This window comes from Pistacia vera, unplaced genomic scaffold, assembly GCF_008641045.1.
Source record: "Pistacia vera cultivar Batoury unplaced genomic scaffold, PisVer_v2 Contig508, whole genome shotgun sequence".
Taxonomy (NCBI): Eukaryota; Viridiplantae; Streptophyta; class Magnoliopsida; order Sapindales; family Anacardiaceae; genus Pistacia; species Pistacia vera.
This window is the reverse complement of record NW_022196344.1, coordinates 78,760-106,082: the sequence shown is the minus strand read 5'-3', so window position 1 is coordinate 106,082 and position 27,323 is coordinate 78,760. Positions and strand designations below refer to the sequence as shown.

Below are 27,323 nucleotides of genomic sequence, written 5' to 3'. Positions count from 1 at the left end.
TGGAAGAAGAATATAAAAATATTAACAAAAGAACTTACTCTACCATCTCTTTTTTTAGTCTTTATTGATTTGATCTCTTCAAAACTCAAATGATATCTACATATAATTTATCATATTTGATGTACAAAGATATTTCTCATGCATTTAAAGCACAAATGTTCAAATTAACTATACCTTGTATCATTTGTTCTATTCTAAAGATCATGAAGACCAGCAAATTCAAATTTATATCTTAGAATAACAATTCTCGGTTCTTTTATTTTTTGTACAATTGTGATCATGAGAAATTAATTGTATACGGTATATACCGTCAATGGGCCTGTAAGAGGGAGCAGCTGGTATGACTTTTATATGTCTGATCAAATATATTGACCCTTCATGAAACTGATTTTTAAACTTTACAATCCTATTCTTTGGTATCAAGGCATGAATAACTTGATTCTAAAAAACCAATGAAAATCATAAATTTAAACAAACTTGTATAAATCGGAAATAAAAGTCTTAACATTATTTTCAGACTATATTTTATACCTGTTGATCAATTAAAATCATGTCAAGGCTCATAAGTTCGTCACCCATTCTGAAATTCCTACATTCCCACAATCTAGATACTCTTACAGTGACTATCCAATCATCTCTTGATTCATCAATATCCTTAAAAAAATTATTAGACATTGTTATGACTTGCTTGCAAAAAGAAATTCATCCTTAATACAATTCAATAAAAGCAATAACGATTCCCAACGGAAATTTTACAACTAAAGCAAATGTTGGTGTATCACAATTATGAATAAATAAAATAATGTTTCAATTTTATAATCTAATTTATACTATAAATATTTCTTATCACAATTTAATAGTATGTGGAATTTTTTGTTCGATACTGAAATTTTAAACTCCAAGAAGAATTTAACACTTTACAATTGTTACTACAATATTGTTTGTCAATTTCTTTATTACAATTCTATAATATTATTATACGAAAATCAATAGCTTTTATAGACGAATTCATAAAGCAACATATACGGCATTACAACAGAAAGATAAAAACAATTGAAGGTATCACATTACCTGTAACAGGAACTATATCTCAACTATGCTAGCAAATTTTTTTTTTTTTTTGAGGGGGGGGGGGTGGGATCTAATCATATACTTTCAAGTACTTTTACTTATTTCTCTTAATCGTGTACGACAACTGTTGTGTCGTTTGCAACAACTACTAGCAAGTGTACTAGTCTCAAGTAATATAGTATAACAAAATACAGGTTATCGTACCCAAGGGATTGCGTAAACAAGTACTGAAATATTAATTAGTCTTAACTGTATCTAGATAATCAAAACTTAGAATGGGGATCTTTAAAACTAAAAATATTAAAATCTGGAATATTAGAAACGAATTGCAGTAAAACTAAAATTAAGAATTCAATGAGAGAAAACGGCTAAGACTTCAGGCTCATCTATAACTTCTCTGCACCCCTCAATTTACTATGGTCAATGAATTTATTTAATTAATGTGACAACGGGATTTCCTAGGTTAACCAATATTCTTTCTCAAGCAATATTAATTCTACTTCTATCTCACAACCTAGATATCTCTATATAGATTTAATGAAATAGACGAGCATTAAGCTTTATGAAATCCTCTAGCTTTCAGCACAAGTTAATCCTGCCTATGACTATTGCATGTATCAATTCATATATCTCTATATCCAATTAATCCATGGCCTATATTACTAGAGCACTCATGTGATATCTCCTCTCGGTCTCAATCACACAAAACAATTCTATCAGAAATTGATCAAGTTCCTAATAGCATTAAGCACATAATATAAACTCATCATTAGAAAAATAATTCACTGACCAAAGAGTAAAAGATTGATCACAGATCCATAAATAGACTAACCCTAGTCTTAGCCTGAGAAAATTAGTTCATAATAAAAGAAACAATAGTAGAATCCAAGAAATAAATCATATTGAAAAAGTAAAAACAAACTCTGTGATGAATTTTGTTCTTGATTCTCCTTTCTCTTTTGTTACCCAATAATCTCTCTCCAAGAATGGGTAAAATTTGGCCTCCCTAAGGAGTAATCTTAATCACCCTTAAATACCCAAAAGAGTCCTAAGTGAAAAAGGAAATAAAAACTAAAAAAAACCCTAAAAGTGTCCGACACGGCCTTGGCCATGTCCAAATGTACGTCACCACAGCCTAGGCCATGGTGTTTCCTGTCCTCTTATTTTATCTTCATTCCACCACCACGGAAAGGCCATGGCCTTCAAACTTGTCAGCCAATCTCAATTTCTTCAAGCTTTGAATTCCAATTTCATTCCAATGCTCCAATCTACTCAATTAACGCCTGAAAATTACAAAAAACTCGCCAAATCAATAGCTTACCATTCATATTTCAAACTTAACAAAAACTAACATCAAAACACAAAAAACAAATGAGAAATTAACTAGAAGGCTATAAAAACAAACCTAAAAACACTAAATTTATGCAACTTATCAGCAACATAAACAACCTAAAGAGACATTAAGCTACTTAATTTTTTATTAATATTATAGTTCGGCATCTTTAAAAAATTGTTTAACAAATTATATGGAATATGTTGCCTAACCATTGTCCATAATTATGATTGTTCAAAGTCTGCTACAGTTGATAACTTCACTATCAAACCATCAATTTGGCTATAGAATGGTAATAGAGCAAATACCAATTCACAATTTATCCATAAGGTATCATTGAGGTCTACAACCTTAACTACTATCGGATTATGCTACCCTATGACAACTTGCCGAACCATTATCAGGATATGATTAGTTGCATTTATAATTTGTTATAACTTTTCTAGGAACACTGCTAAACCATGAATTTGATCGGGATTTGGATACCTTAATACAATTCCATTTGTTCTTATATTGGTCACTCTCAGGTTATTTTTTATAGTCAAATGAAGTATTAGGCAGTGAGATTTAGAAATATTTCATTGGCACAAGTCCAAAAGAAAGGATAGTAAATATCTTGTTAAACTTGCAACTTAGAAAACATTATAAGGATGTCAAAATGGTTAGACCTTCGGGATGCGAATGTAATGCAAACATACTGACAAAAGAAGTAAAAAATCATCATCCATAATTGGGCGGCATGATTTGTTTGGCAATTTGTTTGTTATAATTCATTGGCATAAAATATCATGATCCAGGAAGCACACCTTTGATATATTGCCTAAGTATTAATAAATACGAAGATGATTGGGACAGATACAGTTGAATATTTTAAAATCACCATATATTGACTACAACCAACAAATCTTTACATCATCAAACGTCAAACCGCAAATGTTCACATAGCCAAAATCACTTGAACAATAGCAACTATCACAACCCAGCAACACCAAACCTGGAATAACCAAATCTTTGAATCACCATCACCATCATGCCGAGATACTAACCATGACACTCTTACAGCACGAATCGTTGACATCCACAATGACCAAACCAGATTCAATAACATTCCATTAATAAATAAAAAAATCGAAACTCAACTACTATCCGATTATGCTACCCTGTGACAACAATGCATCGAGCAGCACAATTCGATGATAGTTGAGGGCCGATCGTGTCACCCGAAAACATAGTTAGCAAAAACAATACACATATGAGCCTTGTTAACATAAAACAATCCATAAATGTTTCATTAGCTCAATCCCAAAACAAATACTTACATATCGCTTGGAACAAATAGATAGTATGGTCGAAAAAATATTGCTTAATCTTTAGACAAAATACAAACCATGAACGTTTAATGTTACTCAGCATCAACAATACAGGGAAAAACTAATTGCCCCTCATATGTACATACTGACAACAAATACTCACTATTCGGCCGAAACTGTAAGCTGAAAATAAAATCAACAAACATCAATGAACATATAATTCACACTGATCAATTGCAACCATAGACATACCGAATCAATGACCTTACCGAAGACTTAATAAACACAACTTGTTACGAAACACGATGATCATTGTACAAACACGTCAACTTTTTTCCCTGTAACCTAAAAACGAAATCAACAAAATCAACCAATTCACATTTTATGCCGACTGATCGGCAGAAGAGACGTACCGAATCAATGACTCTACCAAAAAAAAATAAACACAAATCCTCATTTCCTTGAAAACAAACATAACAAAATGTAATCGATCTTCATGTTAACATTGTTAAGAAAATTATCCATTCGTATGAAAACTGGTAGCTAAAAACGGAAACAAGAAAAGTTAATTAATCTTCATATTAAAATTATCAAAGAACACACTTACCGTTCGAAAGGACTAACACAATTAATCATTCAAATAAATTGACCGAACAAAAAAAATCATTCAATCAAACAATAACCTTTAAAATAGTTAGGAGATATACTTACAGTTTTGTATTAAAATAGTTAGAAGTTATATTTACAGTTAAGAAAAACAAATCAAAATAACAACTCATCTGACAGTGTCAATCAGACATCATGCCTTTATTCCATGTCTTTATTAATATGAAGGAATATATTTAATTTAAATTAAATAATTAAAACCCATATATTAAATATGGAAAATATATAAATATATATGGATTAAATAAATAGTAATATTTATTTAATTAGAATATGTATTTATATAAGAATTAAATAAATAGGGATATTTATTTAATTAGGATTCATATTTAAGGAGAATGTCTTTAAGAGATATTCTAATTTCTTTTATTAAGAATTGCAATCCAATCCAAATATGAATTAAAGGATTCAATCCTAATTGAATTCTTATGTGGGATTGCACTATATAAAGAGTCATTGGGTTTTGATTTGGTACAACTATTGAAGCACAATTTTAATAAGTTGATTTTGCAAAGTTAAGTGCAAAAATAACTCTCCCAAATAAACCCTAGCCGCCAACCCTAGAGAGAGAAATTATCTCTCTATTTTCGACACCTCTCTTAAGCACTTGGGTTTATTTAGCAATCAATCCAAGTGTGATCCCAACCCTACTTTCATGTGGATACCATCATGCTCAACTCTATTTTTGGTCGATAACAAAGTCGCAAAGACATCCAGTGAAGGAGCCGCCAACGAGAGGTAAAAATTAAACCTTGATGGTTTATTTATATGTAGGTCAGGAATATCGTATCGTGATCTTGGTTAAAGGGTAATGGCGTAGCAAGAAAAGTTTCTGTTATTTCGCACTTGCTACGACATTATTCCCTACACTCCAGTATAAAATGACATAACTCTATAAGGGTGTACTCTAAATACAATAAGGTTATAAATAATGTTTTGAAACCTGACCTATCCCTTGACCCAGTCAAGGGGCCAGTTCTCGGGTTGACTGGTTGGACCGGTCGATCAGATCAATGTGCAGCAAACACACATTTGATAAATTACATCAATCCCTATAAGTTTAAAATCTAACAAAAACACCCTTAAAAATTACATAGAAGTTCTTATATGATTGAAATCTAGCAAACACACCGTTGAAGCAGTGCAACTTCTATACCTTTTTTTTTCTCTTTCTCTTCGTCACTTTCTTCTTTCTTCTATCACTTCCCCTTCTCTCTTCTGTGACTTTCTTCTCTTTCTTCTTCATTCCTCTATTCTTCATCTTTGACTTCTTCACTTCATCCTCTTCTCTCTTTTCTCTTTCCCCTCCCCCTTACTTTACTTAACAGCCAAGAAGGCCATGGCTGCCGCAATCTAGCCAAACATGGTCCAAATCAGAGTTGGAGAATCCTTATAAATAAGATGAAGTCATTGATGCTCTCAAGTTGATGAAATCCTTGTAAATAAGATGGCTTAGAGCTGGAGAATCCTCGAATGCCAATAAGAAAAGACAAGAAAGATCAAATGGCATAGAATAAATCAAAAGGGCAGGGACAATCGACCAATAAGCATGGGATTGAGGGATTGATGCAGATCTATTCTATTCCTGCCCAGAAAAGGAGGCTAGAAAAGGTTAACTATGGTTATAGAATTCTAGTGTAGAGGAAAGACAGTTGAGGAAACATTTGGAACGCCGAAAAGTGCCCAGAAATGAGTTTTAGCGATTTAGGATTTGTGACCCGTTTTGTCACTAGGCCGATTGGACTGACGGTTTGCTACTATTATGTCGGTCCAATCGTGGGTTAATGTGGGTTAGCTGCTAAAAAAGATTTTCCAGTGTAACCAGCCCAACTAAGCCCCCAGTTCCTGGTTCGACAGATCGAACCGATCGGGTTTCAGAAGTTACAACAATATTTGAGACAAACAGAGGGATGTAAAAGGTGGTGAGACATTGAAAATAAAAGGCATAAATTGGACAACGAGAATGGGAGAATTATCTGTCTCAAATATGAATAGCAATTCCTTGCATATAGTGTAGAATATGAACGTTTTACAGCAATTAATCAGTTAAAAAAAGTAACAGTAACTGTTCAATATTAATTCCCTAAAATCAAAACTGATGGATTAATTATGATATTTGAATTTCTATAATCAGAAACTGATGTTACAATTGAATTCAATAATGAATTCAAGAACCAGGAACCGAAATTATACAATTTAATTCAAATAAATTCGGTAAATGAAAATTGAATTCAAATTAGAAAACTGAAAATGAAAAAAAAATTGACAAGAAGTGGCCAAGCCCACACCCATATACGAGGCCTAATTCCCTGCGAAATTACATAACAGAATTCAAACAAATTCGTTAATTGAAAAATTGAATTCAAATCAGAAAAGTGAAAATAAAAACAAAAAGAATAGTATTAACATTTTTATATTACTAGAAAAAAAAAATTTGATAGAGGGTGGGCCATTGTCCAAACTCCAAAGCACTTTTTGAACCCTCATCATACCTCAACAAATCAAATCTGCGTGGCCAACCAAAGAAAGTAATGAGTAAACCACCAAGCTAAACCCTCGGAGAGGCACGTTACTAGAAGCATACCACGCAATTCTATTGCAAAATAAAATAATATAATTAACATGAAATCTCTTACTCTTTTTCTGATTTTTCTCTAACCGGTTTCTTCATTAAAAATATAACTTAAATTTATAAAATTTGAAATTGAGAAACAATTAAAAACTTAAAATTTTATATTGATTATAATCTGATATATCCTATCAAGAAACTTTGTCCTCTATTAAATTATCTTTTAAGTTTAAAATATATACTAATTTTGTCATAGTATGATTTGAATAAACATTTATGATTTGAATAGTATAAACAATATTAGGGTTTATGAGAAAATAATAAGGTGTCAACTGTCGAAAGTATTTGTAAATTAGAAAATTAAAGTTAAATTTAATAATTTAATATAGGGATAAATTTGTTTTTATAAAATTTATTGAAAAGTGGAGTTTTTGCAGTCTCTTAGTTAGGTACTAATAGGTCCACATTTTCTTTTAATTTGTTTTGGGCTTTAGGCTTAAGCTAAAGTCTTTGTGGGTAATATTACGCTAACAAACTCTTCTCACTACTTTCTCTCACAAACGTGATGTGACAGCTTGTAATTGGTTATTCGTAATAGATCATGTCTGATCAATTGCAAACTGTAACGTCGCTTTTGTGAGAGAAAGTTAGTGAAAATAATTTGTCAACCTATCTTTATGGCTTCTATAACATTGGCATTGGGAAAGTTTTGTATATAATTTTGATGAGATCATAGTTGCAACACAAAAGGAAACCAAACTCTTTAGTTATTTCCAGAGACAACTTATTTTTTGTCCAAATTCTTATTTGTATTTTTATTTCAAAATATTTCAATTTCCATGATAATTAAGAAAAAAAATTGTTTTCATCATTCTCTTATACATTAGAAAATTAAACAATAGTTTAACTATTATTACTCCGTTTTAAAACTTTTTTTTTCCAATTTTACCCTAAAACAATTTATTTATATTTTAATTATTTTATAAGTTAATAATTGTTAAATTAATATCTTAATAATTAAAATAATATAAAAATGAAAATGATTGTTCTGCCCCTAGGGCTGTCAAACGAGTACGGCTCGACTCGTTTGAAGCTCGTTTATGACTTGGCTCGCAGTTAGCCGAGTCAACTCAGCTCGAGCTCACTATATAAAACAAGCCGAGTTCGAATATGGGGAGGCTCAGCTCAATAGGTTGGCGAGCTTGAGGTAGCTCGCATAAGTAGGGTTCCTTTTGTTGGTTTTATAAACTGTGGGGGACTGAATTAGTAACTTCAATTTTATAAATTTGTAAAAACAATATTTAACCCCCCGATGTAATTAGTTCTAAAACACGAAATTAAACCCCTAAATCAGATTTCCCAAATCAATAAATGTTATGCCTAGAAAAGTAGGGCTGAGGCGGAATCTTATCAGCATGGGCGGTCAAAGCTTAAGAAAGTTCTGCAACCGCTCAGATGTAGCCACGTCGCGTGATGACGTGAATGGCATGCTCCTACCAGTGTAGTGGATATACGCCAGGTTGGCAAATGGTTGGAAAAAGGTCCACGTGTCCAATCCCTACACAAGTCGAGGAAATCACTCGAGCAGGTGAGCAATGGGACGTAGAGAAGGATTTGCACGGCATCCACCCCACTCGCAGATTTAGTAATCATTACCTTGATTCATCCCACTATAAATAGAGGATTTCTCTCCCATTTGTGGGATTGACTAATTTCTCTCTCTCTCTCTCTCTCTCTCTCTCTCTCTCTCTCTCTCTCTCTCTCTTTCTCTCTCTCTCTCTCTTGTATTCTCTAAGCTGTAATTCAACTCACTGAACATAACTTGATTTTACTAATTAATACAATATCAGTGACGTAGGATTTGCCTTATGAGCATCCGAACCACTTTAAACATTGTTCTTCACCCTTTATTAAACTAAATACTTCCATAATCACGTGTGACTTCTGAGCCCGCTTAGCATTTCTCACGTGCAATTAGTTGGTGTCAAAATCAAACATCAATAATAAACACTAACCCTAAACCCTAAATCAACATTTAACCTCCCGATCTAATTAGCTCTTCTTGCTGTCAGAGACAATAGTTTGAATATTTGTGTCTCTTTAGTTTTCAATTTCAAGGGAGTTTCAAGACTAATGGTCGGCTAATGATGGCTGAATATTTGTGTACTAACTAATGGTCTTCTGGGGATTTTGCTCTTGTTCAGGGATTCTTGGTAACTCGGTTGGCTAATTGGAAGATATGGTTGGCTAGTGTGGTTTTTTCCCTTTCTTGTCTTTTTTCTGGCAGGTCGTGGGGTGGTTTGCTAGTGGTAACCTGTTTGTGGAACATTGGGCAGTTGGTTACTTGTTTTTGTTTTTTCTTTCGTGTAGCTATTTTGTTTTTGTTTGTTGGGTTGTGTTGTGGTTCTTTGTTCAAGCTCCAAATTGCATGTTAGTGACTAGGCAGAAGAGTTTGGGCACTAGCGTTGACCAAGCCTTGTGAGGCTCAAGCTCGAACTCGTTTATCAAGCTCGTGAGATGACTTGAACTCGAGCCACCCATAACAAGCTCAAGCTCAAACACCATTTCCTGGGCTCAACAGGCTTGAACTCGAACTGGAGGTCGATCTTGTAGTAATCTAGTAGAGCTCGATTAGCCGAATACTCGGCTCGACTCAATTACAGCCCTAGTTATTGGTGCCCCCTTCGCCACCTCCACTGTCACTAACCGTCGACCACTGCCGCCACTATCTTTGGCCATCCATTGCCACCATTGTTGTCAAAATTCTCATTGTAATCACACATACGTCATCACTGTCGACACGTGAATAACCACCATCCTACGATTTGTGGATCTATGCGGGTGTTGGCAATCAACAATCGCTAAAGACGCGTCATGCGCAGCGACCAAATTTATCGGCCATCGCTCATAATAGTTATTCGACGATTGTTAACTGTTGACACTCATCCAGAACCACAAATCGTCAGACGATGGTCCTTCACACGTTGGTAATGACAACAAAATCATGTCGAGAAAAGCATTGACCAATTTGAAATTTTTTTAATTTTTTATATAAAATATTGTTTTTATATTCATCAAATAAAATAAAATAAATATTTTTTTTCATTTATAATATTTCATGACATATTAGGTTATTTTGCCTAATCTATTTTTAAGGAATTTTATTGTCTAACAAAATACACGTATATAATAATTTAATATTACGGAATATTTTTGTCCAAAAATTAAAAAAAAAAAAATTATTCTATTCCATTACTATTCATCTTAAAAGTAAACAACTTAATCATATTTTATTCTTTGGTATATTCTCATTGCCATCCAACATCCCCATAGTCTTATTCTCATACATTCCACAAAGTAAAGGCCACTTAAGTTCAATCCATTGGAGCGTAAATTAAGTCATAAAAGTTCATGATCGAGCTTTGAAAACCCTGGACTGAATTAAATGGACTAGGGCTTGAAGCCTAGAATTTAATTAAATTAGAGTGGGCTTGGGCTTAAGCCCTTGAGTTCACGCTTTGGTCGGCTATTAAAGTAGTTAATTCCTTTTTAGCCCATATGGTTTCAGTTTGGTTTTTTGAGGACAATCGTTTCAAATTCTGCAAGTTTTGTCCTTATCATTTCAAATCCTAACATATTAGTCCTTTACCTAAATAAAAGGTTAATTGACTATTAAATTTATATTGAAATAAAAAAATACCTTCTTTTAAATTTATTAAACATTGATAAAGCATTTTTCAAAAAATTTGTAACAAAATTATATATATATTACACATTTGAAAATTAAAGTTATATAAATGTGATGAATTAGTAGTCTATAGTGTGTTTATTTAATTTGAATTTGTAGTGTGTAAAGTGTTTATTTAATTTAGTGTTGTTTGTATAAGTAATTTTTCAAAAAAGAAAATTCTAAAAGAGGCTTTTTTTTGTCATTTCATTATAAATTTAAGAATCAACAACTGTTGATTAAGTTAAAGGACTAAGACAATAATATTTTGAAACGAGGAGCAAAATTCTAAGGGTCCGCTTGTTTCATTCAAATACCACTATCCTATCTTATTTTCCTATTCAATCCTATCCAAATACACATTTGTTTTAATATTCTCAATTCTCTTCAAAATTTAATCATATTCTATTCAACTCAAAACATTAACAATTATCACTATCACCCTCCAACAACCACCGCCGTGGCCAACCATCGCCACTGCCACCACCATGGGAGCACCGTTGATCGAAAATCAATCACGCAGATTCACACACACAACAAAACTACTTCCACAATCAAAATCTAATCCAAAAAGCCATCAAAAACTCAAATATCTCAACCCCAAGTCTTCAAAATGGCAAAACCCTAAATGGCAAGGGGTGGCAACCAATGAGCAATTGGTATGAAGAGGAGAGGGGTTTTGGAGGTGGAAGGCTGGTGAGATGATTGGTGGTCGCGGGAGGGATTTCTGACGCCGGGAGTAATCAGAAAAGGGCAAAAATCGTCGTAGATCTGGCGTTGCAGATCTGGCCAGAAAATGCCAAATTGGCGCACTACTAGCTGGATCTAGCCGATTATGCGCCATTTTGGCAGATTTTGGCCACCTTCCAGCGATGGTGGCCAGCGACTAGCAATATGTGGGTGGGTGGGGATGTTTTTATCAATTTATAAACTTTTATTGTTGATGGTGTTTAGTTAAATTAACAAACCTAAGGGGTTAGAAATAATCTAAATATTTTCAGAAAATGCTATTCAGAAATGTACCAAAAACTTCTCAGAATCCTATCCTATTTTCCAAAAATTTTATTTACCAAAATTGCTATTCTAAAAAACTTATCAAATGAAGCCTTAATATTTGAAACTATTATCCTAAATGGTAGTCAACTAAAACCACATAGACTGAAAATGAATTAACTCCTATTTAAAGCATTATTACTCTCATAAGTGGCCTCTTTATATACTAAAATAAAGACCTTGCGTTTATTTCGTGGATTGTATGGGGATGGGTACACGTAGGGGTGACCATGAGTAAAGGGTAGAACCGAAACCGACAAGTACCCATCCACCAGTTCCAGTTTTGGAAAATTGGAACTAGGAATTCTCGGGTCCGGTTCCGATTCCTACAGTGCTGGAACTGGCAATCGAAAGCAGAACCGAGGTCCAGGTACTCGAGTAGAAAATGGGACTGGATTATAATTTTTGCAAACTATTGGGGGCGTATTTGTCCTTTTCTTAATATGAGGTAATTGAAATTAACCTAGGTTGTCAGAATTGGAACTAGAACCAGATAATTCTGGTTCCAGTTCCAAATCTTAGGAACCGGCCGGTTCTGGTTCTTTCAAAAAGTGAAAGGTACTCAGAACCAATCACCCCTAAGTACAGGCTCGAGGATGGGGTGAGAATAGGAATGTGTGAAAGGATAAAATATAATTCCATTGCTCCTGTTTGTTACACTCTTTTGAATCATTTTCCTATTATCCTATTTGGATTAAAAAAAACATAATATGTGTTTGTTTAATTATTGGGATTATTATTCTGAAAATTTATCCAAATCAAATAAGATTTTTTTTTTTTTCTGAAAATGGAAAGAAAAGGGGACTTGTTTTACATTATCCTATTCTATTCAACTCAAAACATTTTTCCAAATCTATTCAACCAAAAACAATTACCTTTCACTCATTCCTATCTGGAAATTAATCCACCCAAGACTATCACCGCTGCCGTCGGCCACCACTGACCACCATGGCTGGAACGATGCACCATTAACCGAATCTAGCCCTTGATGGCCAGATTTTGGCCAAATCCAACTGTTAACGGCCAAATTCTGGTCGTAAATCTGGCCGAAAACGGTCATAACGGTGCATGATTAGCCAGATCCAACTGATCATGCACTGTTTTGGCGACTTTCGCTTGACGGTGGTGGCTGATGGCCGACTGTCCTCTTGGGTGACTGGGGTGCTTTAGTTCGTTTTTGAACTTTTATTAAGGGGGTGTTAAACTAAATTAACAAATGTATGGTGTTAAAAAATAATCTAAATATTTTAAGAAAATGTTTTCAAAAAATGTATCAAATAACTATTCAGTATTTTATCCAATTCTGATATAATTTTAAAATATTATACTAAACACATATTCAAAATCCTATCGTATTCGATTTAATCCAACTCAACTCAAGTTAAATCACTTTTTTATGATAACATTTTTTAAATAATCTACCAAAGAGACCAGTGGCGGATCCAAATAATGACTTGTGGGAACTAGAGTCCCCACTCAACTTTTGAAAAAAAGTCCATATCTTATATTTATTTAAATTTTACACTTATAGAATTATGAGATTTTGGGAACAGCCCCCACGATTAGTTTGGATTTTATTTTTGTAAAACCCAATTTTTAATCCTAATATATATATTTCATATTTTTTGTGATTTTTATTTTTATGCAAGAGGATCTGATAGTTTTAAAAGTTTTATTAGGAGTGAAAATGAAAGGAATAAGAATTGTTGGGTTTGCATTTAACTGAGGGGAGAAATCTGGGCATTTTTACATCAAAAAGTAATATGATGAGGTCATGGTGAGAATAAGAGAATCTTGAGGTAATTTCATAATTCAAAGAAGTTGTTTTACATATAAATTGGATTGTTTGTCAAAAATGAAGAAAGAGAGAGAAAAATCCATAAAAAAGAAAGGAAGAAGAAGCAAAAGAAAAGGAAATGGGTTAGGTCAATTTTATCCATTTGATTTTTCTGCACTTAAGTTGATGGTACTTGAGAACCAGATTGAGATTTATATTATTGACATACGTTCTTGTGATAAATTTGCTGAGTTACAGGGAATTGGTGATTTGGTTAAGAATTTAGTTCAGTTTAAAAGAAATTTTGCATACGTTGGTGTATAAGCTTGTGAAAGTTGCATTGGTTATATCAGTTGCGACTGCGACTGTTGAAAGAGTTTTTTCTACAATGAGTCTTGTGAAAAATCGGTTATGCAATCGAATGGAAGATCAATGGATGAATGATTGCTTGGTCATCTATATTGAGCTTGGTCATCTATATTGAGAATGATGTATTTGATACAATTGACAATGAGATGATTATCTAACGTTTTCAGAATAAGAAAACTAGTCAAGGACAATTGTAGAAAAATTGTTCTATTTTTACAAAAATTATGTTTTTTTTAAGATATTTATTTGTATTTTATAACTTTTTATTGAAGCTCATTGTAATAGGAAAAAAAAAATGTAGTTAGATTGGTTTTAATTTTTTTTTTTTTTTTTTTTATATTTTGCCCCCATTAAGGGAAATTCCTAAATCCGCCACTGAAAGAGACCCAACTTGTAGCAATGAATAGTAATATCATGGAATGAAATTTATTTTGTTGAACAAAATTACCCTCAAAATTAAATAATTATATGTGAATATTTTAGCACAATATAAAATTATCATAGATTAATTAAACATAAATCAGTCCATAATTTAATATATTTCATAAAATATTTAAATTGGAATTAATTATTATAAATAAAATTGATATGAGATTTATCTTTTTATTTTTATTTTTTAAAATCTTTTCTTTTAATTTCGTAAGATGAAACTAACGAGCAAAATTCTTTATCCACCGTCCATACCATCACCAACTGTTGATGCTAAAAACGCGGGAACTCTCTAGAGAAACAAAAAGAAGAAGCGAACATAAAACCCTAATCAAATTCTGATTTCTTAACGCCATTCAAATTTCTCTTGAGAGTTGGGTCTTCACGCTTCTTCAAAGCCCAAGTTAACCTTTCATATTAAGCAATGGAAATTCCCAAACGCTGCGTCTTGTCATCCTCCCAGGAAGTCCTGTTACGCCACAGCCATTTCCTTGGAGACCCTGAAGCGGAAGTAGAGAAAAACGATTCGGAAGATTCAGGAGAAAGAGAAACTCCCAAGGAATGCACCGGTATCATGATGATGTCACCTCCAGAAAGTTCTGACGACAACGATCAGAATGGCAATAATTCCTCTCGCGATGACGATGTTTTTCAGACCCCGCCCGAAGGTTCACTCATGGCCAGCTCCGACGGTAATGGAAATGATCGGACGGATGTCGTTAAAGAAGACACTGCGCATGGTTGTACGGACGGCGAGAATGCGGTTAATTTAGGGGCGGATACGGATGTAGGGTTTTCAGAGGTAGAGTCGCAGAAATTCGAAGGTGTAAATGAGGTAATTCATTTTGAATCAAACAGCGTTAGTGCTTTGAAGAGAGAATCGGTTACTGATAATAAATGTTTAAGTGGGTCTCTGTTGAAAAAACCGAAACTTTTGGATGAAAATTTGGTTTCCGAATCACCTGTTCAATTTTTAGATTCTGAATTAGGGGAAAATAAAGAAAAGATAATGAAATCGCTTGAGAAATCGAATTCTAATAGAGCTAGTCCCTGCAGTTGTGGCTCTAAATCCCCTCAAACCCAAAGTAATCAAAGTAGTGAAGGAAGTTCTGTGAAAAGGAAGCTGCGCTTTACAACTGAGGTTTTGGAGTTAGAAACTGAAGTGATTGATAGGGATTTAAGGTTCAGGGAAGGTTTAGAAAATAATACAAGAAATGCTAAGGGAAATTCAAATATAGGTCGAAAGAACATGGACGATATTAACAAGTTTAGGTATGTTGGTCCAAGTACTTATAATTCATGTCAAACAGAGAGAAAAAATCAGGGGGTGCGAGCTCTGCCTGTTTCAGTATGTGGGCAGCCGGAAGAAAATGCTGGGAAGGAATCAGATTTGGGAAAGAATCGTGGGGAGATCACTCTTTTGGATGTGTTGAGGATGCTGGCAGCAAAATGTGATTATGATAGTAGTCTTGAGAATAGAAGTATCTTAGATGTTGCAAAGAGCCGTGGCATGACTTTCTCATAGATAGTTGTTAAAAAGGTGGCTTGTTCAGTAGAAGATTAAAAAGCAATTTATTCTGTGTTTACTGCACAGTTTATGTAGAAATGTTCATTGTAGGAAATGGTAAAAGGGAAGTAGTTCTGCAGTGGGGAAATTGGTTTTGGATGGACTTTTGCGCATTTGGGAAACTGAATTTAGGAAGCAAAAGAAATAGAGAAAGTTAGATACTTTGACTGTGAATTTGTTTTTGTAAATGCTGCAAGCTTTGATGGCTGGTGACGCCAAACAGATTGGAGAAGGATTTGGAACATTTTGTAACTTTTAAATTTGCACTTGGAGATACTTCTTGTGGTTTACTGATTTATGTTAATAGTTGTGTACTGGGATTTGGGAAGCTTCATATGACTTGTAAAGTTAGCAGTTTGGGGGCATGAAGACAAATATGTACAGGAATTTTTGGTCCAAAACTTGATATCTAACTACAGTTGTTTCTTATATGAACTCTCTGTATGTTTAATTTGGTTTCTTTAGAGCAGCAGTTGTTGGTTGGAGTTATTTGGTGTGTAAAGTGAAGCCTCAGAACTCGAGCTTCAATTGAAAAGGAATTTATACCAAAATTTGTCAAAGAAGAAACAGGTAAATGGTACTTACTTTTCTTATTCTTGCCCTTGAATCAAGAAAATTTATAGAATAATTATTTAAACGTCCATCAGATTCTAGGCAGTAGATGTTAAATTGTGATTGAGATAGGAATATATTATTGTTATGTTAAATGCAAGCGGAATGTCGCTTTTCCCAAGTCAAGATAAGTAGATAACAGCACCAAGTTGGCCCACTGAAATGGCATATACATTGCAGCAAAAAATGGACAATCTTGACTTCTAGAGTTTTCTTGTAGTTGAGCAGGTTTACATCTCAAATGTTGGTTATCAATACCAATCCTTTTCTTAATAAGTTCAAGAATTTTTGTTATAGCTTGTGCTTACGTACCCATGTTAAGTATTTCGAGTAATATCAACATTATTGAATGAATACAGAGGTCAACAATCTGCCCCAACTGGAAAATACAGGATCCAAAATACATTTGAGATCTAATATAAATATAGACGTGTATCAAATATTTCAACTATTTTGCAGAAATTCCATTGCTCCTTTACATTAATTTAACACTCTCTCAAAATCTGCTTAAACAAGGCCGCCAGGATGAAGTACTGACTGATTTGTATTAATGGACTCAATTTATTACCCTGTTAATATTCCATAATTGTTTGTCCTCAACGCATTTCTTGTAAGCCTTTATTGGCAGGAAGATTTAATGCATAAACAGCCTCTCTAAAGTCTATAAGTTTGTACGATTTAAACAGTGGTTCATTCCTCCATATTATTGGCAACTAGACCAATGTTTCCAATCAAATTTGGAATGATAGAAAAAGATTTTGATGCTCTGAAGCACCTTAGAAAGATAGCGAGAGTACTCATAAACTTGCATTAGGATTGCCTAGCATTTTCTTCAACTCACTACAAAGACAATTTAGAACTAACTGTGCATAAATTCTGGCAAAATGTCAACTCCATACGCATCCCAAAAAGCTATAATTTTTTCTTCACATGGAAAAAGTGTGCAAAAATATAGCAAGCAAACCAAAGGATTGTCGCAAAAGTTACTTTGCAAGTGAAAAAACTACATTTTGCATACATAATTCTGAAAATTACTACCTCTACTGCATTTTTGAGCTATATATTACAATCTGTTGTCAACCTATACAAAAAACCCACCCATTATCTCTGAGCATTCCATATTAAAAAAGGTCAAGGGGAAAATAGCGCAACCAGCAAACCTCAATTCACAGATGTTTTTGTATTTGGCATGCAAGTATGTGGATCCCAGTCACAGGATCTGGCTGAAGGAAGACCTATATAGCCCTGGCAATCAAGTAACCGTTTGGCAAGCCCTCTTACGGTCGGGCAGGATTTGGATAAACTGAGCTACTACTAGTACTAGCTTGGCCAAAACTTAAAGCTGGGTGAAGAAGCTCTGCCTGAGGGAATGAGCTGTTGGATGGCACGTCCACCAGCAGCAAATCCTGATCAGAACTTTCATCTACAAAATTGAGAGATTCCAGCATGAGGGAGCTACTGTCAGTGGGCAAGGCAAATAAGCTTCTTGGACTAAAGCAAGAGCCATCATTGTCTATGAGCTCCTTATTTTCATATGTTGCCTTCACAATCACCCTTTTCGGGCTCTTCATCATATTCTTTGCTTCTGAAAGTACAAAGACATTTTTAGAGAGCAATTCCAATGTCAATTATTACAATTGCTAGAGAACACAGCTGATATTCCATGTTATATGATGATTTTTTTATTCCATGTGAAGAAACTTTACTAGTTCATGGGAACTGGAAAATCAAGTTATTAACACTGATTTTTCAAAGTGAAAAAAACACCACAATTAACCACCCTTTGTGGCCTAATGGTGTGAAGGATGGATTGAAGAGTTAAAAGACCAATGGGTCTTGGGTTCAAGTTGTAGCAAGGGCATGGAGTGGCCACCAATTACCATACCAATAAAAAAAAAATAAATAAAAAACCACCACAATTTCAGGCGTTAAGAGAGAGAGATGAATCAAGTTTCTGATGTACTGTCTAATTTTTGGGTGAAAGATAGTCTCTGAGTCCCATCATCTGCTTGAAACTTTACCCCACAAATCAGTTTCCCAAAATATTGGTAGTGGTGATCATGAGCATCAGGACCTGACGGAGTATGTATGCACCTCTACAATTTCTATCCTGTAACTGACCTGTGTCAATACAGGATATATCCTGCTCCATAATGTACATATATGTTAAGCGATGAAATCCCATCAACAATGCTTGCCAAAAGATGATTGGAAAATGTCTTATAAACAGCAATAAGGATGCTTTTTCTATAGAAAACTCCGGCTGCTGAGATCAAACCCTATATTAGGGAAGGATTGACTTTAACCATGTTATCAATACTAGTACATTTATATTAGTTAGATACTTAAATCCCTTTAGCGTACAGGACCCTACGTATATAGTCTTCTTTGGTTTCCCTTTTTTATTGAAGAGCCTATGTTGTATCTTACAACTTTGGATTCTCTATCACTGTCCAATGCTTAGTAGAGTATATGCCCTGACATGAAGATAATTAATTAAGCTTTATTTCATTTGATTATTTCCGAAGTTAAGCTAACCTGGAAATTTCTGATTTTGGCTGTCACGTGATCTCTTGACATTTAATACATTATTCGATGCAATGGCATTTGGCCCCCTTGCAACAATGGACGCTCCAGCATTACTTTTACATTTCTGCAGCCAAAGAGTGTGCTAATAAGTGCCAAAACATTTGCCAATTCACTGGAGAAAAGGTATAAATTACGGTAAATATTTCAATGCGATAATAACTGAACATTAAGAACTCAATTCAAACCTTGAGTAAATTATAGCGCTCCACCCATTTGGATGTCGTCAAATGGGAAAGTGAAAGCCTTTTTAAAGTCTTGCAGTCTTCAGTTGATGTCCCTTGGAATGATAAATCAAAGACACCTTCTGCAAGCAGTTGCTGGAAGGAAGCTAAGTTCTCCTTGAATTGAAGGCTATCAAACATACTTCTGAGGCTGCAGATGCAATGATGAAGCAAATGCTATGTGTCAACCACCACTCACACAATCACAGAAGTACACAAATGTGCATATGTATAATATGGCCATCATTTGGATTTTATAACGTGACCTGATTTCAATTTAAAAAAAATCAGTAGCCATTCAATTGGGTATGGAATTAAATGGAATGGTTTCAATTTACCAAAAAGATCTTTAACTTTGTCCGTGTTAATGGGGAATTCCTCTGTGGCAACTGGCAATTCAGCAATTTCCAAACAACATCACATGTTTTTTATGTCCTCTTAAAATGCAATTTATCCATAGTTTCATGAGTATTAACAATTATAAAAAAATTATCTATGTTCATTGCTACACAAAAAATAGAGAAACAAATGAGACAAAGATATTAACCTATCCGGGAATTTAGCAGTGTCAAGCGGGGGTAGATACTTCAGTAGTTGCTGCTGCTCCTCATTTGTCAAGTGTCCCAAAAACACCTCAAAGTTGAGAATATCCTGTACCAAGCATGCATATTGATCATGATATGTCTCAACAATTTTAAGGAGAAAATTATATAAGCAAAATGACAAGAAATTCAAGACACAGACAAGAGAGTAGTTAGGGTAGACTCTTTGAGATCGCTTCAGAAGAAATAAAAAATGAATTTATAACTTGGAAAAGGTTTCCTTAGTTATCAATATTTCAACTGCTCACTGACGAATTGTACACAGCAAATATGGATTTTGCTTACAGTAAAAGAATTATATGCAACTGTGCTAAAAATAATAATAATAATCTCACCACCCTAGCAGCATATGCAATAACTCACGTTGTATTAAGAAACAATGACTTTAGGAAACCTTCAAATATGAAGGAAATCCGTTTCGAAACCAAATCAGTATAACAGTTATATATAACATTAAGTTTAGGAAAAAGAAAAAGGTTTCTGCACAACCACCAAAAATAGAACCACAGAATGGAACTTACATTTAAATCTATATCACATAGTGGTGAATTATGGTTTCCCAGGACTTGTAATTTTTCATGCAGAAATTTGTCCCTGCAATTCCACACAACAGAAAAGTTAACCAAGGTGAGATTCTCCTTCAGTTTCAGAGTAACAGTTTCCTGAAATGTCCTTACTATTCTAACTGCCATGCTATATGCAGCCCAAGTAATGAAGTAACTCCACCCTTTGAACTTACCATACGATTTGTAACTCACACTAACCTTCACATTCAGTGTTGGTGAATAGCTACAAAACTAAAACAGCCTTAAATACCTACTGTCAATGTTGAGACATACCACATAGTTCATATTTACAGTTATACTGCATTTAACTTCATTGATGCGGTGATAATTTTAAAAATAAAACAAAAATTGTGCCGATGATAGAGAAAAAAAAAAAAATTAAAGGTACCAGTGCTTGAACCCTTATACAGAACCATCAAAATGTCTTTGCAAATTATGAAACTATGAAAGAAACAGTTACCTCTTAAGTTGATCTTGTTGCATCCCTTGTCCAAAAGGGTTCTTAGCTTTGTCCATGCTACTACTTGAAAAGTTGTTGCCCATGTTATAATTATGTACGGGGAGGGTCAATGAACGTGAATAGGCCTCATTTGCTGAGTATTGTTTGTTTTCAACTGATAGCGAGCTAGCTTCAGATTCCTCATCTCGAGCAATTGAACTTGGATGTCGAATTAAAACGCTTCCATGTCCTATCTCAACAGAAACCATTGGTGTTTCACTCTCAAAAAGCAAATCCTCTTCTGAAGATCCAGAGAAGTATGAAGACTGTTGTTCATGTAAAATAGTATACAAATCTTTGGTAAGCTTCTCCACTGGAGATGGCTTCGGACGATTGACACAGGTCCTCTTTTTGGAAGGCACCAACGAGTCCCACACATTTGACTGGGCTGGACCTAAAAGGAAAAACAGTAGGAAGTTAGAGGTTGCATTACCAAGCACAGTAAGACTGAGATTATTGAGCTAATTCCATCATTGACTAGACACTCGTATACTCAATCAACCAACTTCCAGCAAAACAAAATTCTGGAATATCAAAGCCATTTCATATTAAATTCATAGCATATTATTTTATGGTGAAGCAAACTCAATAGTAATGGTTTCATCTCTTTTCTCTTTGTAAATTTTGACTGCATTAAGCAACTCTATAATCAGTTTGGTCCATATAAGTGTACAATACTTCTCACTTTCTTTGTTCAACAGGAGAAACGAAGATTCATTTTAGTGTCTGCCCAACCTGTCAAATCACTTGCATCTGCACTGCCAAATTGTACACAGCTCTCAGAATTAGATATTGCTGAGCCAGAACTGGATCTGTTACTTGTATCTTCTTCAACAACCTTTCGAAAACCTTGGTTGTAATCAGGGACAAACCCTCCAGCTGCCATATAATCATGACTTGACTTTCGTTTGAGAACTTTCACGTCTTTGTTCTTGTTTATAGATATACTCTTTACTCTGGCAACCCTGTGATCCTCATAATCATCAGATTCAGCCCGCGCATGAAGTGGGGTATAATTTGCAAGTGTCCCCTTTGTCCTCCACCGAGATCCACATGCATTGCACAGCACTGGCTTCTCGGGAGGCCCATTGCGCCAAAGAGGGGTGCCTATTGAAGAACTTGTAATCAGTAATTAATATACGTTTTGAAAGAAAAAAATGTATACATGGTCGTGATTAAAGATGTAATATAGTATAAAAAGATGAACTACTAATCACAGTAGCTTCATTGTCATTTTATATAATTGTCATATAACCACGAAAGCACCAACAGCTATTTTTGGTAATAAACATGAGCTGTCATTTATTAGTATGTCCAGAAGCAAATGAGCTATAAAAAAGAACATTATTTCACAATTGCCCAGCATTTTGATCAACCACATATGCAATACTGGCAGGCCTGGCTTGTTAAAAAATAATGCACAACTATTAAGAAATTCATAGCAAAAACAATGCCAGAGCAGCTTGTATTGCAGTGAAACACAGTGATGGATCCACTAAGCCATGGCTGCAGCACCTCAAACCAGAACTCACTCTATTGCAGTGCCCTAGTGCTTTTAAGCATCTTTATAACTCTAACCACTCCAGAATACTACAAAGCCATGGCTGCAGCACCTCAAACCAGAATTCACTCTATTGTGGTGCCCTAGTGCTTTTAAGTATCTTTATTACACTAACCACTCCAGAATACTACAACGAAGGATTAAGATTCCATTGAATTCAGAGTTGTTACAGGAGAAGGAAAAAGTAAGAAATTCTGTAATGGTAGAAATCTCATCACTTTCAGAAGGAGGCATACATGGTACAAATGGATTTGAAATGTTCCCCAGTATATTCTCGTTGTGAAAATTTGTTCAGGCTTGGAAAACCTTATATCTAACATGCAGAGGATTTCAATTACAGTTCATTTGGCTTCAAGATGCCAATACTCACCCCTTAGGTCCCAATAGAACAAAAGGATTTAGGTTTCAGTCCTATCAACATAAGCAAGCTAAGTTGTAATTATGAATTATTCAGAAGGATGATCACCGAAGGCCATTCACCGTGGCACAACAAATACAAATGGTATCATCAAAAAGTGAAGGCATTGACAATTAGGGTGAGTGATTGGTGTAATTCTCATGAAAATTCTAGTGTAATATACAATGAAAATAAATTCCTTCATCGATGCACCATTTGGTATTTTTCTTGAGAGATTTATTTCAACAAAACCATTTATGAGTGTTTAGCTCCCCAAAACCTATTCAGCATTTTTAACACCTTGCCACATTCCAACTCCTAAGATTAACAATGGGGCTGGCACAAAAATGATGACATTTACCAGTCATTGGATCAACTCTTTGCACCCCCACATAACTAATTTCACAATGTGATGAAAGAAGATTAAAAGATGTATAGCATCTTCATCAGCACTTGAATTCCCCACAAAAGAAGATTTAAGTATTCCGATGACTACTAACACATGGACAAAAAAGCTGCTCTGGAATGTCTTTAGAGGTTGAACTTACTGCAAACTAAAGAGATTGATCCCGTAGAGATTTAATATTACAACCTCAGCTCTTCCAACAAAAGCATAATATACCAAGTTTTGAAATCACTAAGTAAACTTAGTTGCACTGACAAACAGATAGTAATCACTTTTACATTTGCAAAATCTTCAGGAGACATCTCAATGATCATTTAATTATATAGAGCTTTACCCAGCAAAACAGTTTACTTTCAAAAGATAACAGAATGCAACTAGGAACAAAAGCATTATACTGATTAAACACAAGGAAAATAGTTTAAACTTTAAAACAAAAACAAGAGTAGTTTTATGAATGTAGTTTCCATAAGCCATTGGGAAAAAGCAGACTAACAAGGAGTGACAAATCAATTCAAGAACCAATTAGCAAGAACTTTTCAGCCATAACCTATTCTGGATTCACTTCACTTGCAAAGAATGTGAGGAACTATCTATTATTGACCTTATTGTAAGGCTCAAAGAATTTGAACCAGAGGTTAACAGAAAGTACATTTTTTTTTTTCTTATATTGAATCATTCAATCAGCATATGAAAACTTCAATTTGACTAGCCATTTGGGTTCCCAAACAACCATGAGAGCCATTTACCAATCTAATTTACAAGTAGTAATTGCTCAATTTGGTGGAAGATAGTCAATGAACAATGAAATCAAGAAAGTAAATTTAAGAAAAAGAATTGAATTCAATAAGAAATTGGACTTGAAATCAACAAATATGGTGAAGAGAAAAGAAGCCCCCTAGTTGTAAATCAATACACAAACCCATCATCACATATTCTTGATTTATAAATTATTTACATATAGTTCTTCTCTTCCATCATAAAATTATTAATCCAATAAACATATACATGATATTTATTAATCAATACAAAGCAAAATAAAAATTAAAGAACAAAAAAATATATATATTTGGAAATGATTAAAGGGGAAAAAAAATGGAGAACAAGAACTCACTTGTAACTCCACAGTGATAGCAAGGACCTTGCTTACCCATGTCTCTCTCTTAATTTTTATTTTTTTTTAAGTTAGAAGGAAAATAATTCAGATGAAATTTTACAAGAAAAAAAGAAGAGCAAAAATTTATTGACCGAGTTGAAACAAAAAAAAAAAAAAAAATAGTGAAAATAAAGCTTTAATTTATGTTTCCCAAAGCCTTAAAAGGCATATACAGCTGGGTACAAGAAGGCTATTTTTTTTGTTCTGAAACAAAGCCAGAAAGCAAGTTTGCTGAAGAAAGCAAAAGCCAAAGACCCAGAGAGTATTTTTCTGAGTTTAATGTGTTGGTAGTTATAATTTTCATATATAAGAAAAAGAAGAGAAATAAAAAGATAGAGATGGGTATTTCAGGTGAAAATCTGTACAATCTAATGGAAGAAGGAGAAGAAAAAGAGCATTGAAAGAGAATCTGATAAATATTGGTGAAGAAAGTGAATGTGAAAATGTGAGAGAGAGAAGAAGAAGAAGAAGAGTGCTTGTGTGTATTGTTAGTATATATGACCTTTTGTTGTTGTATTGTATCTCAAGTAAATGTTCATCTTTCTTTTTCTTTTTTTTTCTTTTATTGTTATGATGTTATTTTAAAGAAAGATTTAATTTCACTCCCTTCTTTTGTTTCCAAAATAAATATATAATATTTATGTGGAAAGATAAAAAGGTGAAAAAACCAAAGCCAGTTTGTTTGGCTTCTTTTATTTTTATTTTGAAATATTATTTTTATGTTGATAATTATATGGAATAATCCTAAAGTCACACATTCGAGTGGTCACAACTCTATGTGTCAGAATTTAATTGGATGAAACCTAAAAGTAATCAACTAGGGCCCCACTTTTGTTATTTAAATATAGATATAAGGACGATTAATGGGTCTGTCACTTAATGAAATTTGACTCACTGTGATTTTAAACATCAACCTTGTAAAAAAGCTAAAACATAAACGAAAGGGAAATTTAAAAAAATTTCCTTCTCCCTAATTTATAAATTATTTTATGAATAAGACTTAATTTAAAACTGGACAAAAAATACTATGCCCACCCCATGACACATAGTGGGTATCCCATGAATTTGACTCATTTTGGTGCCATGTGATTTTCCTTCTTTTTTATTTTTTTTATTTATTGGGTCACCTTACTTTCTGAATAATTTGGTCCACCCACAACTCTAAAATTGTCTCAGCCCTCTGATTGAAATTCAATTGATATCAATAAGATTTTGACCAACTCGACGGCATCCTTTGGGGTTCACCAAAGATTAGGTCAACACATAAAAAAGTCTTGCCTGGTAACATGACCTGACGAACCTCTACATAATTAAATACAATAAATTTCTACTATGCTTTTGTGTACATTACCAATCTTTTTCGTCATTAGATCACACATCCACGCCGTCCATTCAATCACAATTTTTCTAGATGTGACCAATCACAAAAATCTTATATTTAAATAATAAATAAAATAACCTAATTTTTGAGTTAATAATGGTTAAGATAAATTTTAGTTTTCAAATTAAGGGTAGAGATTGAATGAAAGGTGACACGTGGAAGGTAAGCACACCAAAGTTGAAGATGGTAATATTTAGTGAGTGGTATAATAAAAAGGGAAAGAGGGTGAGAGTCATTGGTGGGTCCCAAGCAGAACTCATAACTGCTGGTCCTGTTCGACCACTTCTCCACTTCTCCTCCTCTTTTATAAGCAAATTATATGCTATGTTTGTTCTCACTATAACAACCTTCATTTTAAATTGGGTAATACTATCTGTATAAACTTTTATACAAAATAAAGTTTATATAAACTGACATGACATATCACAAAGCATACCATATGATATTAAGATTCACATAACTTAATATCACATTAATATCACGTGACACTCACATGGTGTGCCACGTCAGTTTGTATAAACTCTTTTTGTATAAAGAGTTTGTACAAATAGTATTACCTTTTTAAGTTTATACTTTATACATACACAGACGTGTTCTCACCCAAGTTTAGCGAAATAGCAAGTTCTCACCCCTAATTTCATAAATTTTATATTATCACCCTTAAAGTAACATTATTAGCGTTTTTTAGGTTTTGACACAGATGTAGAAAGTGTTATTATCATATTGCCCTTTGATAAATAAATAAATTAATTACTTTTTACCCCCAAATTAGTAGAATTAGAAAAATAACTACTTTACTTTCAAATTTATTTCAATAACACCCTCTTAATCAACATTCACATCATCCCATCTCTAACCACCTAGCCACTGCCATCACCTAGTCACTCGCTCAAATCCGGCATTGTTGGCCTTCCCTGACCCAACCACCAGCTTCCCTAACCTTTATTGACCAAAATTCCCAAAGTTCCCAAACCTCTCCTCCAACCGTTCGCTAAAGGGTCTTTTAAAGGCTATTACACTAAAACTGATTATCATTGATGCCGAGCTAGAACAAGACCGATGACAGAAGAAGTTTGTGGGGGACATTTATGTGACTGGCGATGGCACTCCCTCGCCCGGCTCAAGTTTGCGTTCTTCCAGGTCTGCCTCACCTTTTAAACCTTTCATATTGGTGGTGTTATGCTTTGATGGCACGGATCCACGCAACTATTGGTTTAAAGCTGAGCAATTCTTTGATTACCATAATACCCCTACCCCCCCGGCCACTGCAAAGTTATGGATTCGTTGTTCTAAGCCAAATTTTGACGGCTAACAGCTACCAAAATCCAATCAAATACCACCATTCGAACCACTGACCTCCACTCTAATAACCCCTATAACCTTGATGCATGGTTACCCGTCAATCGTCGGTTGTGACTTGCCACCTACCGTCGCGATTGGTTTATTCTTTTTGCCGGTTTAGTTT

The 27,323-nt window shown here is 34.1% G+C and overlaps 1 protein-coding gene across 2 annotated transcripts; it reads right to left on the bottom strand.

The window, feature by feature from the left end:
* Positions 1–17,456: 17,456 nt before the first annotated feature.
* LOC116106040 (GATA transcription factor 26) lies at positions 17,457–24,551 on the bottom strand. Of its 2 annotated transcripts, none has more exons than XM_031392400.1 (8): positions 24,436–24,551; positions 21,696–22,067; positions 20,922–21,354; positions 20,417–20,489; positions 19,841–19,944; positions 19,258–19,444; positions 19,022–19,136; positions 17,457–18,068 (listed from the first exon to the last, which is right to left on the bottom strand). In XM_031392400.1, exons 1-8 carry the CDS (start codon positions 24,473–24,475, stop codon positions 17,761–17,763), a joined length of 1,632 nt encoding a protein of 543 aa, XP_031248260.1. In that variant the 5' UTR covers positions 24,476–24,551; the 3' UTR covers positions 17,457–17,760. The 2 variants fall into 2 exon arrangements, with proteins under 2 accessions (XP_031248260.1, XP_031248261.1); XM_031392401.1 differs by lacking the exon at positions 17,457–18,068 and adding an exon at positions 18,386–18,626.
* Between the last annotated feature and the right edge of the window lie 2,772 nt (positions 24,552–27,323).

Bases quoted from the DNA above. Each gene is read 5' to 3' on its own strand.
- LOC116106040 (XM_031392400.1), bottom strand. From the start codon at position 24,475: ATGGGTAAGCAAGGTCCTTGCTATCACTGTGGAGTTACAA. The intron at 20,490-20,921 runs GTAACTGTTTCT...GTGGAATTGCAG, and splicing joins CAACAAGATCAACTTAAGAG to GGACAAATTTCTGCATGAAA. The intron at 19,445-19,840 runs GTTAATATCTTT...TTGCATCTGCAG, and splicing joins ACTGCTAAATTCCCGGATAG to CCTCAGAAGTATGTTTGATA.